This window comes from Hesperophylax consimilis, chromosome 9, assembly GCF_061612785.1.
Source record: "Hesperophylax consimilis isolate HC1 chromosome 9, BYU_Hcon_1.0, whole genome shotgun sequence".
NCBI lineage: Eukaryota > Metazoa > Arthropoda > Insecta > Trichoptera > Limnephilidae > Hesperophylax > Hesperophylax consimilis.
The window spans coordinates 34,239,799-34,251,906 of record NC_142844.1 but is presented as its reverse complement, the minus strand read 5'-3'; the positions used below and the strand labels follow the sequence as shown (position 1 = coordinate 34,251,906).

The window sequence follows — 12,108 nt, the reverse complement described above, 5'->3', positions numbered from 1 at the left end:
AAATATTCACAAATAATATAATTCATTCATTAATGGTGAATATTTAAATAGAGTGTCAAATTTTTAGAAAATATTGAAACGATGAAATTAATGTATCAGTATCGAATAATCATTACCTAAAAGTTTAATGAAATTTTTTGGCCTTTTTGGGATATTTTTCAGGTTTCCTGGAATCCCCTTTGTCTTTCCTTACAGAATCTGTAATCTCTTAGAAACATTGTATTACGCGTGATTAAAATATGGAAAATTTGTATCACAAATGCCACCGTAAAGCTTTGCTGCCAACTGGCAAGCATAACGAAGACTGAGTTTATTAAAATATTACAGAGTTAAGGGTTCACTTTTGACAGTTAATTGTAAATTTTAAGCGCTCGTCAACGAAACAGGTAATTAGATTCCATCAAATTCGCTTAAAATTTAGTTTGAAAATTAGGATTAAATTAAGCACCCTGTCACGCCATTCCACAGAAAACAAGTGCTTCATATACGAAATGTCACTCAGTTGAAATTTTATTATATGCAGGAAACAAAAGTTGACATTTTATGAGGCATGAATGTTCGAAACACCCACCTTAAATAATATTATGGCCCACCATAGTGTCCATTGTTCATGTCAACGTGTGAAATTATTTTATAACCAACAAAGATTTATTTTTATTTTGGTGGTATTTTTTTGGATTCATATTTTTTTCATTTAACATCAATTGTTTCCAAAATGTTCGTATTGTAGCAGATGCGTGTTGTAACTTGTTTTCCGATTTTCATAATTTTTCAAAATAAAAAATTATTTTTTTCTTATTTCAATAACTTTTTAAGGTTATTAATACCGATCAATATAATGTATATCATTGAAAAAGATATTATTAATGAATCTAAATGAAACATGAAACAGAACAAGACGCAGACATTTTCAATTTGGAAGGCGGGTATGGGTACCGCCGCCCCGGAAACCATTTATTGGATAACCAACACTCCTGCCATAGGTCACCCCAAGTGATTCACTACGTTTGGTGACTTAGCAGGTGTGTGCGGGTTCATGGAGTGAGGGTTGTCTACGTTATGGCGGCGGATGCGTTTGCCCACCTAGTGCACGGCAGGTCGGATTGGAAGAGACTGGTTGAAGGAGACCTTTTGACCTCTCCAGCTGGACTCTATCTCGACCCATTACCCTGCACTGCAGTGGAAGGGATGTATTCAGACGTCCGTCACTCCTGGAAATATTTACCCCCAGATTCCTACCCACCCCTTATACCTTTTTTTCTTCCCAGAACTTCTTCTAAATCCTTTCTCCCTCAAGAATAAGACACTAAACCCAGTATCTCCAAAGATGACAGAGGCCCTGAGGGATTTGTTTTCCTCAGGGCCTTCTGTGTGGAGCTAAAGTAAAATAAAGACAACTTAGAGGCGTTGTCCCGGAAAGACAGAGATCTTGGGTTGTTTCATGTTTCGTTTAAATTTATTAGTATTATCTTCTTGTAGATAATTCAATGTATTGTGACATTTTTTTTAAAACATAAAAGATATTTGAGCTGATGTTGCAATTAAAAGTTTTCCTTTTCTGCAAAATCATAAAAATCGGAAAAAAAAGTAAGGACTTTCTTTTTAGTAAAACATTTTTCATAATTATTCATGAGGTCGATATTTGTCTATAAGACACCTTGTTCGCCATCGAAAATAGTATGACACATTTAATGAAAATGTAAATCTCACTTAAACAGCAGTAATAACTGAAATATTAAAATGATGATTATAAATTTATCAAGTAGATGGCGCATAAAGATTGTCACATAGATTTAATTTAAGTACATAGGTAACTGCTAGCTGCCACAATATTAGATTAAATTTTGACGAAAATTCCAGTATAATGGCTTCATCAAAATTTGATTACGTTGCTATCACCTCCCCATGTTGTTAATAATAACCTCCTCACCTAGCTCACTTATTTACTGCTGGTTCTACTATGGAATATTGACCAACAGATGGCTATAGTTTGGGCCCATTCATAATAGTCATATACACAAAGACACCGATCATAGCTCCGTTGTGACCTCTCCACATAAGTTTAGTGAAACATGTATTGGAACGTTGGGTTACAACCACTGAACATATAATCTGAAAAAGTATAATCTCTACTGATTTAAAAGAAAAGTGTTGTCGCTACTTTACATAAGTCATTTCTACTCATAGAACCCAGAGAGGACAACATGAACCTAAAAATACCTGAACGGAGCAATTCGAGAACAATTTGAAGCCGCGGGGTGAGGGTAAAGATGGCAAGGCATTATAATTGAATTAAAAAAAGACAAATGAAATAAAATAGTTCATAATACATCACTTTGCACACTAATCATTCAGAGTTAGTCATAGAAGATGGCTACCGGACAATTTCCACACACCCTAGATTTGGCTTCAATGTTCTGTCCATGGCTTTTTAGGTCCACGCAGGATAATTCAATTGTTTCTCTGCTGATAAATTAGTCACTTTTTTTATTTAAAAATATTTGATCAATTTTAACAGAAGTAAGGAGAAATTGAACTTACTTCGGGTACGCAGACACACTCACGACACACTTGTATATATTTATCAGTTAAATGGTTACAACGGATGTCTCATCGGCAGGGCAATAACAGCTTCTAGGAACATAAAGCAATCACCTCTCGCGACAGGTCGATCCCGCCCTGTCACGCAGCTACACGCGGCTCGCGCCCATGTACCGCGGCAGGAAGCGGCACCGCTCGGCGCGCAGCCGCTTGCACCCCACCGTGCGGCCGCTGCACCACACGGCGAGTCCCAACGACGTCGGCGTCCCGGCGCTCACGGACCACGGCAATGGCACCAAAGTAGGCAAGAGTTGCTCCGCCAGAGATGTGTACGGAGGCGTGGACCACTACCACAGACACGCGGCTAGGGACACGCCGCAGGTGCATACACCGGGCATGATGGCACTGTGCAGTGCATACTTTCACTGGACATGAATGATTGTGCATAGTTTAGCACCATTTGCATGGAAAAAATCTCTTCACTTTTCGTCACTTTATTTCTATGCAAACATTTTCACATTATTTTGACATCCTAACCGGAAACCATAGTCCAGCACGAAGTGATTCATATCACTGTTCTTTGTGCGAATGTTTACAAGTTTTGTACGACAAAATGTTCATTGTTTTCACCACAGAATGTGGTTTGTTTGGCACCTTCCGTTTGTCAACAAATCACGAACTGCCGTAAATCTGCTCTGTACAAATTGGGCAAAACTTACTACTTCCCATTTCTATCCCTGAATTTTTTTTGTGTAACTAAATATGTTTTTTTTAACATCTTCTGTATATCAAAATATAGACTGCTGTCCAAGACACGGGCACTAAGTGCTACTGTCATTTTACTCAGATTAATCTATATGCAACATTATTAAAACTATAACTCTCAGATGTTTTGGTGAGTAAACGTGATTTTATAAACGTTTAAAAATATGTAAGTAAAACTCAATGAAATTTTCTCAGAACGATGTGCATTCGGTGGTAAGACCATGCAAGGAACGGTATTCGTTTAAAGCATTGATTTTCAATCATGTTTATTGGTGTAGAGCATTGATAATCAATCAACTGTTTATCAACAATCATCATCTTTTCATTAAACAAAGCTTCGTATGATTGTCCTTTTTTCTATAATATTCCTTATAATGATTGTTTTCATCGCTATCTTTCATTTCTCATTACTCCAAACAATTTGTGCCATCAGAAATCATGTGCTGTATTATAATTATGAATGCCGATCATTTACACAGAATATCGTCACATAATTTATCCATCATTAACATCGCATTCCATTCATTTATGACTCTCATTGATCGTAAAACATATTTTCGTGATATCGAAATTTCATTGCCAAAAACAAGCCAACACCATTTTGTTTGTCAAAGTAAATATAGATATTTACTCCTTTTCTGCTTCAGTGCTACAGCTACATCACCAAAACTAAATTACATCAGGCCAATTTGTGGCAGTAGTAGGCAGAGAGGATTAAATGCCAAACCTCTCGGTCTAAAAACACATTCCTTGCTGCAATCTTTTCAAACATCATATTCTATTATACCAACTTCTTACATGCCCCGACATTAAATTTTAATTTACTTGTTTGTGTCACGTCTTTTCGGGAATTCCTGAGTTCTTCCTTCCACTTGCGCGTCATACACTGTTCTCCTTTTTTCATATCATCATCATCCTTACACAAGGAGAGACGCTTTGAACAAAGAAAACATCCTTCAACCAAAATTTTCTTCGTCTACCAGAATGTTACTTTCTTTCAATCAAATTTCACCTTGACTAAACAGTTGCAGCACTTTGTAAACATATCGAGTTAAAGTAAACACACGCTAATTATTGTCTGATGTTAGTGGTCCACAAATCACAAATGAAAAAAAAAATGTAGATTTTGTATTTCTATAAAACTTATCATCGTTACAAATGATACGATCAAAATCATCAACATATCATTCGCATAATCATTGGTAAGCAATATCACGAAAACATTTTCTTATGCATGAAATTTGGCAAGAGGATAATATAGCTGTATAAATATTGTTTCACCAAATTCTTTTTACATATTTTTTGATCAATGAAGTATGTTAGTAAATATGTTAATTATTATATTTTTTAATAAATATATTTATTTTTAAATATTTTTAAAAATTTTATAATTTTTTATTGTATACGTCAAAAAACAAGCATTCAATTAAGGACGTACTTTTAACATGTCAAAGAAAATATAATATTGCGCGATGACAAGAAACCATACATCGAAGAAAATTGATGTTTTATTTGTAAAATTGATACGATCTGCAGAAAGGTAAGTTTTGAAATGGTTATAACTTCAAACTGTCGATTAGCAGGAAGTAAAAGTTTCTCCATCTTTCTCGCGTAAAAGTTTCATGAACGTAATACTTCCACGGATAATTTTAATTTCGAACAAGTGTTTTCATATCGATTGGGTTTCAAAGTGTTTGTAACTACTACATTCATCATTCCTTTGAAATATATAATATATGGGAATCCATTTGAAATTTTTCTTTGAAGTTGTGAAACAGCAAAGTAATAGTATTCATATTCGAGCTACATGACAAAAACAGAAAACCTTCGAACACTTTTCACTGTCATTGCTATGTGAAGGATCATTTAAATCATATCGGGATCAAATAACGTCGGGGACTTTTTAAGCCCGTTGTCCTACTGGGTGGGCATCGGTTTTTGTCAATTCGGTACCGATACCGACCCAGTGGGACGACGGGCTTACTATGTATGAAGTAGGCCGAGGAACTTATGCATCGGGTGTTAAAGTAAACTTTTATGAAAAATCTTTTTGTTGCTTTGAAAACAGTGAGAAATTCGATTTATGACTTTTAATATAAAATTCGATCAATTATATATTAAAAGTCATAAACTTAAAATCCTATATGATGTTGAAGCACCAACTTTTGAATTTGAATTACATTTTAGGAGTGATTCTAGATTTTAGGCATGAGGATTGTAAAATTATAATAATTTATGTATTTTTTATTTTTTATATATTCAATAATATTGTTATTGAATTAATGAAAATAGTTTATTCTTAAACAAGTTCTGTTATTAAATTATTATTACGCGTAACAGCTGTTTCGCCCTCTGAAGACATTATCAAACATTAACAAAGAGTTTGATAATACCTTCAGAGGGCGAAACAGCTGTCACGCGTAATAATAATTACACAGCAGAACTTGTTTAAAAATAAACTGTTTTTATAAACCCAATAACAATATTATTGAATGTATAAAAAAAAATACATAAAATATTAAGTAAGCACCAAAAATAAATTAACGTCATAATACCTAAAAATCAATTCCGATAGTATCTACTTTTGACCGTGAAACTTAAATCATCTACATATTGAGCCTAATCAAGACGAAAACGATTGCATGTTTATCTGTATGTAATACAATCTGGAAGGCCTAAATATAAGTATTGGAGAAAAACAGATGATCCAAATGTTATCCTTATGAACTTGTTTGTATGTAATATAAGGTGGATGACGATTCCGCTCATCACCCGCACCACCGGCCCGGGCACCTGGTGCTGGAGGCTCCTCCGGGGGCAGGGGCGGGGGCACCCACGGGCATGGCGGCACTGCGGCCGCACGTCCAGCGGCTCAGCGTGGCCGTATCCGCCCTTCGCTTGGCGGCCGGGGGGCGGCTGGCGCTCACGTGCATGGCCACCATACCCGCCTACAGGGGACAGATGGCGAGATATGCGGACACAAGGAATCATACCGTCATTGGTGAGCTTCATCTTATATCCGCTTAGAAGTTAACAAAAATTAGGAATGCAATTGTCCATGACAAAGATAATATGCATTTGAGACGCTAAACACAAAACTCAACGCATCTCAAAACTTATGCCTGCTCAAACTCTCGGCAATAAGTTCTAGCGAAAGTGTGCACGGAGAAAAATGTGGTAAAATCGTGATGGCAATCCATTTCCTAGTAAAATATTAGTATATTCAGAATATATCGAAACACGTGCTTATGCATCTATGCCTTTCCGGAAAGACAAAATGCGACAATATTAGAATTTTTATGAACACGTGTTAAGCCGTCCTCATAAACATCCGTATTTTACTAATTGTTTGTTAAAAAATCTGTCATTCGTTAAATGCCTGTAGTCCCGTTATTAACAGGAATGCGAATAATTTGACCAGATTTTTAATAAATGAACAATATTTTACATCAGTAAGTTTTCTCCGTGTGTACTTGATACAATAGTCTGGCGAGAGTTTAAAGCAGGCATATCACGTCTGTTAGTGATAATACAAAATACGAAATTATTATTAAGTTATTTATATTGAAGCAAAGGCAAGGCAAAAATAATAATTTTAAAAAAGTCATCATTTACATAACTGAAACATTTTTTTTCAAAATTCAAGAATTCTGGATTTCTTAGTATATATATGTTTTTAATTAAAATTAAAGAGAACAATTCTTATGTCTCTTATTTAAAAAAAAAACCCTTTTTTCAATAATTTAACAACAAAAACCATGTAATCTACAATGTATTTTACACAAAATACCTATCAATTTGATGCAATATAACCATTCCTCCCTCATCGCCTAATTGTGTTATTTTACTATGTTTATCGTTTTAGTTGTGTATGCGTACACACACTAACTCTATTCACCCTAACCCTAATCATCCCCTATTACCTGACAAGGCCAAACGTTCCAACAGGCTGTTAGGTAATTAAAGTATATTATCTGGAACCCACCCTTGTTTACAGTTGACGTGGTGGTCGCAGAAGAACTCGAACCGGAACCCACTGAACCTATCGTGACGGCCAACTTAGGAATAAAAAAATCATCAAAGCCTCAAATGCTATCATTTTTTGTTACAATTATAATCCTACAAACTTTCTGGTAGTCGCTTCATTAAAATCTCTTCTTTTTCTCTCTGAAAAGTAAGAAAACCAACAACTTCATATTTTGAAAATTAACGCTGTTGGAATTTGGTAATGATGTAAATAATTGAGACACGAGCACCTATGAATGGCCTCGTTTTTAAATCATTTTGAATGTTTGTAACATATTTGAAACAGACTGTGCCTTCACGAAGGCATTCGAAGTTAATGTGGTATTAAATTTAAACGGAAAATTTTGGTAAATAAATTCCATTTCACTATGAAATCACCCCATGTATTTCAAACTGTCGACGAAACCAGAAATATTGTAAAAAATGAGCAAAACCGATTACACATACAATTTAATTTATAAAGATGCATAAATATCGATGTTTTTTTTACACAATATCAACATGAGGATGTGACACTGTGAGTTAGAAATGAGATGTAAAATTAAATTATTCCTTTATTTTTATATTATTTTAATAACCAAAATATTTGTATTTCAATGAAAATTGTCTATCTTCTTCTCTCGCCAAAAATTAGCTCAATAATCTCAATCAAAGTTGAAGCGTCAAGCGAACCAATAAAGAAGCATTTAAATAAGACGAGGGGCGATTAGTTATGTTAACATTCAAAAGTAGATTGATTTAGAAAATTAAAATAATATAAATTATGCATTCGTCTTCCATATAGAGAGCAGCTATTATTATAACAGTGTATTGAAATATTGCTTAAATGATAAACAATGTAATGTACCATAGATATTTGTCTAACATCACTGTCCTAGTTAATCCAATTTTCAGAGCACAATACTCCCACGAAAAAAAATCTTATGAAAATTTATACTCATTTTTTAGTTCAAGGACTTTGCATAGCAAATTTGATAGATCCTTATCATACAAAAATGTTTTAATCCCATCAAATACATAACCTATTCTAAAATTATTGAAAAATATTTAGTTTGTATTCTGACAATCAATCACATGACAATTTTGAAATATATATTTATTTTTAATATACTTTCTAACATGTGTACAACTACAAAGTGAGTTATTTTCAGAACATTTCAATAATTTTTTATTCCTACCAGAAATGTAAAAATCCGAGAAATCCAGAACATATTAATTCTTGTAGAAAGTAGTTGTAATTTTGTCCAAATCTTGATGTTGCATAAGAAAGAAATTTTATGATATTTATCTAACTGTCTGGCTATGTTTAGAAAGTGTAGATACATTACATTATGTTTTTTAAGAAATTCTAAATATACGATATTCTCCAACAAGTGTATTAGAATTAAAATATTTTGATGAGAAATTAATCTGGAAGTGTAATCTATGCTCTATTGTAAAAATGCTTACTTGTAAATGGAAACCGAATTTAGAGATTAAAAAAGTACTAATTGTTATTGTGCCTAAAGCAAGATGTGAAATGTAAAAAACATATATTTTCCATATATCTTTGAAATGTCGTATTTATTCTCCTTGCTTGTGCAGTGTTCAAATGTCAATTGAATTATCTATAGAATGTTATCGTTATACTTTCCTATTTTATTTTCATGTACATCTTCTATATAATTCCATAAAAATATAACCTTTGGTTTATTTCATGAACGCAGGAACACCTTAACTTGCCTAGTATTAAACTGTTACTCTTTTTGAGGTCTAAAGTGAAAATAAATTATCTTTTATGAAGTGTTACGAGATTAACTCCCCTAAATATTTGTTTACCATCGTTATTATTTGTGAAATCTTTAAAGGTATAAATAATCTTCTCAAGTTACTTATGCCAATTAAGAGAGTTTAAAAATTATGTTTAAGTCTACAAGATAACTAATTGATAAATTGCCATGAATGGCACTTGATGTCTTCCTTAATTATAAATAAACATATAATAAAGAATTAATTATTAATAACGAATGTAGAATATTCATTAGAAAATAATGCTTTATAAGAGCCTCATTATTTATTCATGAATAAAAGGGATTGTCAAATTTGCATGAACGCCAGAAAACTACGAAAAAACGACTTAAAAGGTGTATAAAACATTACAATGTTTGAAATAAGTGAAAATAAACATATTCACGAAATAAGTTTTCGTCAAAACAAAAGTTTTTCGATTTTACCAAATACTGTATATAAATGTGATTTTCCAAATTAAATCCATTCCTCAATTATCACTCATCACACAAAATTAAATTTTATTTTAATAATCTGGAAACATGTTTTACGGCCATAATTAAAGACGGCCATAATTAAATTTCTTTTGATTGTATGAAATTTAGAGGTTAAACGATATTTCGATAGTCTGAATAACTGGGGTGGTGGTAAAGACAAATGTCTATAACCTCTCTACAATAAATTTAATTATCTTTTTAACGTAATTGAATGGAAATACATAAAATTTTGCTTGATCATCCCTTCTATGGCATGTTTAATAATTTGGAAACTTCTTCGCGTTTCTAAAAAAACAGTGTAAAATAGTTTTTACTTCTCGGTGTATATATTACGAAGAGCATTTGGCCTTCTTACGTTGTGATTCATTTTACGTAATTTCTTCAGAATATTTATGTAAGAGAATGTGTGTGAAAGTGTTTTTGACGTGAAACCTGGGCGCCATGCCCGAAAAAGACTTGAAACATTATGTAATTTGAACAAAATCTATGGAACAATTAGATTTAAAAATCATTCCCAATTCATAATCACATTTAAAACCACCCTCCAATGTTTTCCTTCGGCACAAGAATAAAGTTGGTTTGAATATTTATGTAGATATTCAAACATTATATTTTGTATCTTTAATTCAAAATTTAAGATACAAAAAAATATATACCTTTACCGCGTTTCTTTCGAAATAATATTTTTGGCAAATGATATTATTTTTACTATTGAACTTTTGTGATTGTTTTGTTATTTTATGTTTCATTATGACTATCTGAATCTTAATAGCGTTGCTTGTATAAATACATGAAAATCTCAAGATAATAGCTAAAAATCTTATAAATCACATATTATACGATTATTAACCTGTAAAATGGTGAATGTTATGTGAAATAAAATATTCTGAAATATATTTATTTGTAATTATTTATAATCCTTGTCCATCTATTAGGTAATCATAATCATACAACAGTAATAATAATAATAATAACATGGAATTTATATAGCGCAGTTTAGTGTCATTTCACTTCAAGTGCGCTTAACTACTAGTATAACAAACTTAAAAAAAATGGTATTTCAGTATTAATGGTTCTTAAAATTATTCCTACAGTGTGCCTTACCCAATACAGATCTAATATTATAACACTAAATACACTGTTTATACAAAGTGATGACAAAATTTAGAATAACAATAGCAGTAGGACAGGACAAAACACGAATATTAAAACTAAAACATAACATAAAACAGGAGGCAGTTTGTGCTCAGAAATGAGAATTTTCTGAGCAGACACTTTTAAAAGGTACAATAAGGAGACAACCGAAACCAAACAATTACCGGAAGTTTTAGAATATGGCTTATTATAAAATATTGAAAAGAAGTTAAAATTTATAAATTGTAAGATTTTTTAAATAATTTTGTTTTTAAAGCTCGTTTAAATTCAGCCAAATTCTGGAGATTAGTAAGAGCTGAGGGAAGTCTATTCCAGATGAGAGGGCCTGTTACACTAAAAGAACGATCATAGTAAACAGCTCGATTTGACCTAGAAAGTTCGATTAGACGATTACTAACATCTAGATCTGCTGACCTTAGAGTAAGCTGTCTATTACTTAAGTTTTGTCGGATACATAGTTCCGATATATATGCTGGCGCCATTCCTTGCAATGCTTTGAAGGTCATTAAGCAGATCTTAAACTCTATTCTTTCAGGGCATCGAAGCCAGTGAAGGCGATCCCTTAGAAGTGGGGTTATACGGCAATACTTAGATTCACCAAAAATCATTCTTGCCGCAGCATTAAAAACTGACTGGATTCTATTGATTTGTTTCTGAGGTAGGCCGGCATATGCACTATTGCAATAGTCCATACGTGAGACGACGAACGAAGTTATGAGTGACTTTGCTCCATCAGAGGGAGGGCATCTCCTGATTGATTTTATCTGCCTTAAATGGAAAAAAACAGAACTCACAGCTTTTGAAATTTGCGATTCAAGAGAAAGAATATTGTCCATAGTGAAACCTAGAAATTTTATTTCTGCAGAAGGGATTATATACGTATCCTGAACACAGATTGGACTGAAGTCAAGGAGAGCTTGCCTTTCAGGGGAAGCTGTCCACATAAATTCTGTTTTTGTGGGATTTAGTTTAAGTTTATTGACAGACATCCAACTTGAGATTGTGTTAGTGAGGATAACCACCTCGTTTTTAAGGACGTCTTTTTCGTCCGGAGAACAAAACTTGAAAATCAAACGATCATCTGCGTAGCCTTGTGATTCAAAGCCAGCTGAGTGAATTAGTCGTTCAAGACGATTCGTATAGAGAATGAAGAGAATGGGGCCTAGGACAGAACCCTGGGGAACTCCAAATTCTATGGGAGTTTCAGGTGATGTACGTTTATTGAAAGTTACTGAGGCTACTCGTCCAGACAGGTACGATGTCATCCATTGGAGTGCATCACCTCGAACGCCAAATTCGGTTTCAAGCACATTTAGTAAAATACTATGATCTACTGTGTCAAATGCCGCACTCATGT

The 12,108-nt window shown here is 33.3% G+C and overlaps 1 protein-coding gene across 4 annotated transcripts in view; it reads left to right on the top strand.

Moving 5' to 3' along the window:
* LOC149421264 (uncharacterized) overlaps nt 1-10,339 on the top strand; it is a 146,510-nt gene extending 136,171 nt beyond the window's left edge. For 3 of the 4 annotated variants that reach the window (XM_089635915.1, XM_089635913.1, XM_089635914.1), the window contains exons 6-8: nt 2,668-2,922; nt 6,055-6,307; nt 7,304-10,339. In XM_089635915.1, the coding sequence (XP_089492041.1) occupies nt 2,668-2,922; nt 6,055-6,307; nt 7,304-7,443 (648 nt within the window). In that variant the 3' untranslated portion in view covers nt 7,444-10,339. The remainder of the gene's footprint in view (nt 1-2,667; nt 2,923-6,054; nt 6,308-7,303) is intronic. The other variant, XM_089635916.1, reaches the window with a different exon arrangement.
* Nucleotides 10,340-12,108: the final 1,769 nt, after the last annotated feature.